Raw genomic sequence first — 3,737 nt, 5'->3', positions numbered from 1 at the left:
GTGTCATAAAAGCAAACAGTGGATGAGCAACACTTCTAAAATAACCTGGGAAAGTTTAGGGCTAACCATCAGATTCAGTGTTCTCAGTATTTCTCCAATGCTTAAAGGGGGACCTTGTCTTTCCTTTTGGCACTTTTCTTCTTAAAATCAAGTCCAATTTTCTTCATTTTATATGATAGAGCCTACAGTCTAACATTTGAATGATATCTGTTAATATTTTATTGTTCTTCTCCAGGTTTTTCATACCCATTCAGTCATCAAATATTTCCTGACCATAAGCTTTGTGCCTGGAACTGTGCTGGTTCCTATAACTATCATGAAAAAGCAAAATATACATGTTTCATTTAGTAATGGAGTTGAATAAATAGTGTGGGGGGAGGGGCAAAGATTAATCAGAATTGCACAATAATATAATTCAGAGTTGAGATCTGAAGGGTGATTAGGAATTCTACAAAAAATATTAGCTTGCTCTGACCAGTTTGGCTCAGTGGATAGAGCATCAGCCTGCGGACTCAAGGGTCCCAGGTTCGATTCCTGTCAAGGTCATGTGCCTGGGTTGCAGGCACATCCCCAGTAGGGGGTGTGCAGGAGGCAGCTGATCGATGTTTCTGACTCTCTATCCCTCTCCCTTCCTCTCTGTAAGAAATCAATAAAATATACTTTAAAAGATTAAGGCTACCAAGGTGACTAATAATATTCTGGGGGAGAAACTTTGATGCTATGCAAATGTCCTGCTTCTCTTTAAAGGTTGGCCTATTACCTTTTCCGTTAATCAGTAGAGTCTCTGTGAAGCGATTATTATAGTGGTGCTCTGATGTTAATTTTCTTTTAAAAATATTTTTTTATTGATTTTAGAGAGAGGGTAAGGGAGAGACATAGATAGAAACATCCATGAGAGAGAATCATTGGTCGGCTGCCTCCTGCATGCCCCCCTCCCCCCTCCCCACTGGGGATTGAGCCCAAAACTCAGGTATGTGCCCTGACCAGGAATCGAACCAGTGACCTCTTGGTTTATGGGTCAACCACTGAGTCACTCCAGCAGGGTCTAATGTTAATTTTCTATTTTCATCATTCATTTTACATTCTATATTAGAATTCTGGTCTCGGGACAATTTGTCCCTTCTCCCTCATTTTTAAATCGATTCAATAATGTCTTTAAATCAGTATGAACTGTGCTAATTTATCTTATTATTTGGGTTATAATCCAAGACTGTTGGTATTTATTTTCTTGTTCAAATTGTCCCAGCTGTGGCCAGTGGGAGTTCTTTTATGCTGGCTCCTATGTCCTTTGGCTTTTTTCTTTTTTAAAGCTCTTTCTGGCATTGGAAGATGCTCCAAGATCAGTTTGCAGATCTGGATGCTGAGTTTACTCATTGCTACTAGGATGTCACTGCTTTGGGGGCAGACAGAGCTAGGAAATATGTGTGTGTGTCAGAACCCATGCATGCACACATATCTGTATTTATTTTTGTGTCTATTAAAAATGAACATGTCATGCTGATAACCCCAGTCTAGCACCACATCGTTTATTTGTAATTTGGTTACCCAATAGCATGAAATCTGGCTGTCAGTGTCTACAGCATGTGGACTATTTGTTCAAGGCTCGCATAGAAGCAGACCCAGAACTGTTAACCCCTGAGAAACAAAGTTACTGACTGTCGTATAGTCCACTGTTTCTGTACGATGCAGAGGAAACCCCTAAGCTAAGCAAGCACACTTGTGGTTGTGAGCTGGAGTTGGCCCTCTGGCCTCCACTCTGAGACCCAATGCCTGCTCTGGTTGTCAGTTCACACCCTGGTGCAGCCATGCTCACCGGCCTAAGGACGGGTTGGTGGAGGGTGGAGAAGGCGGGTGGGGACCTCTGCTGCAGTCCCCTGATTCTCTCGATGGGTGGGGGTTGGAGAGGAGCAGGAGAGGCATTTGGCCCTTTCAGAGGTGCAGACACGGCTCAGTGAGAGTGGGTGAAGACTGGGTGAGGTGTCCTCTCCAGGCAAGAGCCCTGGCAGCAGAACCTGCCAGGTGAGTGTGCCGGCCCAGGCATGCATTAGGCAAATGGGTTGTGGCAGGATTTCAGAGGCCAGGGCTGCCTTTTCCTGAGAAGGGACCAGGCTGGGCTGGGGTGGGTGTGGTTTGGGTAGCTGGTGTTGCCTGGGGGAGTCCCCTCCTGATGCCTCTGTGAGGATACAGTGGTGAGCAATAGCACCGGAGCTAACGTTGGGCTCTTACTGCACATCTCAGTTCTGCTCCCGTCGTTGCTTTCGTCCTTAACAACATGCAGAGCAGGGGCTGTTATCATCTCCATTTTACAGATGAGTCCACCAAGGCTCAGAGGGGCATCAATTCAGCTGAGTCTGGCTCCAGACTCCCAGCCCTTAATATTTACATGAGAGCTGGGCAGAGAGACACACAGGGTCCCTGCCTCCCTGGAGCTGGGGATCTAGGGCACAGATGTACCAGAAGAAGAAACAAATAACCAATGTAGCCCTGGCCGGTTTGGCTCAGTGGATAAAGCGTTGGCCCGTGGACTGAAGGGTCCCGGGTTCGATTCCGGTCAAGGGCATAAGCCCAGGTTGTGGGCTTGATCCCCAATAGGGGGGCATTCAGGAGGCAGCCAATCAATGATTCTCTCATCATTGATGTTTCTCTCCCTCTCCCTTCCTCTCTGAAATCAATAAAAATATATATTTTTTAAAAAAACAACAAAAATGTAATTTCAGATGGTAGCTGTCATGTGAGATTGAGGAGGAGGGACCAGCCTGGAGGGGCTGGAAGAAGGGTGCTTCGGGCAGACTTCTTCCCAAGTGCCAAGGTCTTGGAGTATGTGAGGGACAGGGGGAGGCCAGTGGGACCGGGAGTAAGGGGGGGCGGGGAGAAGGAAGGAGGAGAGACTGTGCAGGGCCTTGTGGGTCCTGACTAGGGATGGGTGTTTACTTAAAGCACATGGGGAGGGGCGGGGGAGTCTGAAGCAGGGAAGGGGTGTGATCTGAGTTTTAAGAGCTGTTGGCTGCGGGCATGGAATGGGGTGTAGGGTTGGAAGCACAGATCCTCCAGGAGGCTCCTGACATCCGGCCCAGTCTTGGGAGCCCCATTCCCGAGGGCCCCAGAGCAAGCAGCGCCGGGAGGAGCCAGGAGTGGGAGGTGCTGGGCCCCTACCCACCGACCGACCGCAGCAGGAAGAGGCTCCCTCCACTTCTGAGGGAGCCATTGGAGGTGAGATCGCTGCCTGGGAGGTGTGAAGCAGCCACCCTCCCACCAGGCTGCAGCTTCCCCTTGCAGAGGGTCACTACGGAGCACCTGCTGCGCGCGGGCTGGTTCTGCTGCGCGCGGGGCTGGTTCTGCTGCGCGCGGGGCTGGTTCTGCTGCGCGCGGGGCTGGTTCTGCTGCGCGCCGGGCTGGTTCTGCTGCGCGCGGGGCTGGTTCTGCTGCGCGCGGGGCTGGTTCTGCTGCGCGCCGGGCTGGTTCTGCTGCGCGCGGGGCTGGTTCTGCTGCGCGCGGGGCTGGTTCTGCTGCGCGCCGGGCTGGTTCTGCTGCGCGCGGGGCTGGTTCTGCTGCGCGCGGGGCTGGTTCTGCTGCGCGCCGGGCTGGTTCTGCTGCGCGCGGGGCTGGTTCTGCTGCGCGCGGGGCTGGTTCTGCTGCGCGCCGGGCTGGTTCTGCTGCGCGCGGGGTCCTGGGGCCGCCAGGCCCAGCCCCCCTTCCGGGCTCTGGCCTCTGGTCTGAGGGTGAGGGAGCTGGGCCCG

At 51.8% G+C, this 3,737-nt stretch overlaps 1 protein-coding gene across 1 annotated transcript in view; it reads right to left on the bottom strand.

Annotated features, from left to right (window-relative positions):
• Positions 1–3,737, bottom strand: part of ATG4D (autophagy related 4D, cysteine peptidase) — a 29,197-nt gene that overhangs the window by 24,379 nt on the left and 1,081 nt on the right. Inside the window, exon 2 of the mRNA XM_006765823.2 lies at positions 3,158–3,713. Coding sequence (XP_006765886.1) covers positions 3,158–3,713 — 556 coding nt within the window. The remainder of the gene's footprint in view (positions 1–3,157; positions 3,714–3,737) is intronic.

The sequence above is a fragment of the Myotis davidii genome, unplaced genomic scaffold (genome assembly GCF_000327345.1).
Source record: "Myotis davidii unplaced genomic scaffold, ASM32734v1 scaffold1439, whole genome shotgun sequence".
In the NCBI taxonomy this organism is placed as follows: domain Eukaryota; kingdom Metazoa; phylum Chordata; class Mammalia; order Chiroptera; family Vespertilionidae; genus Myotis; species Myotis davidii.
Note: the sequence above shows the minus strand (reverse complement) of the source record. Positions and strands in the feature narration are given on the sequence as shown.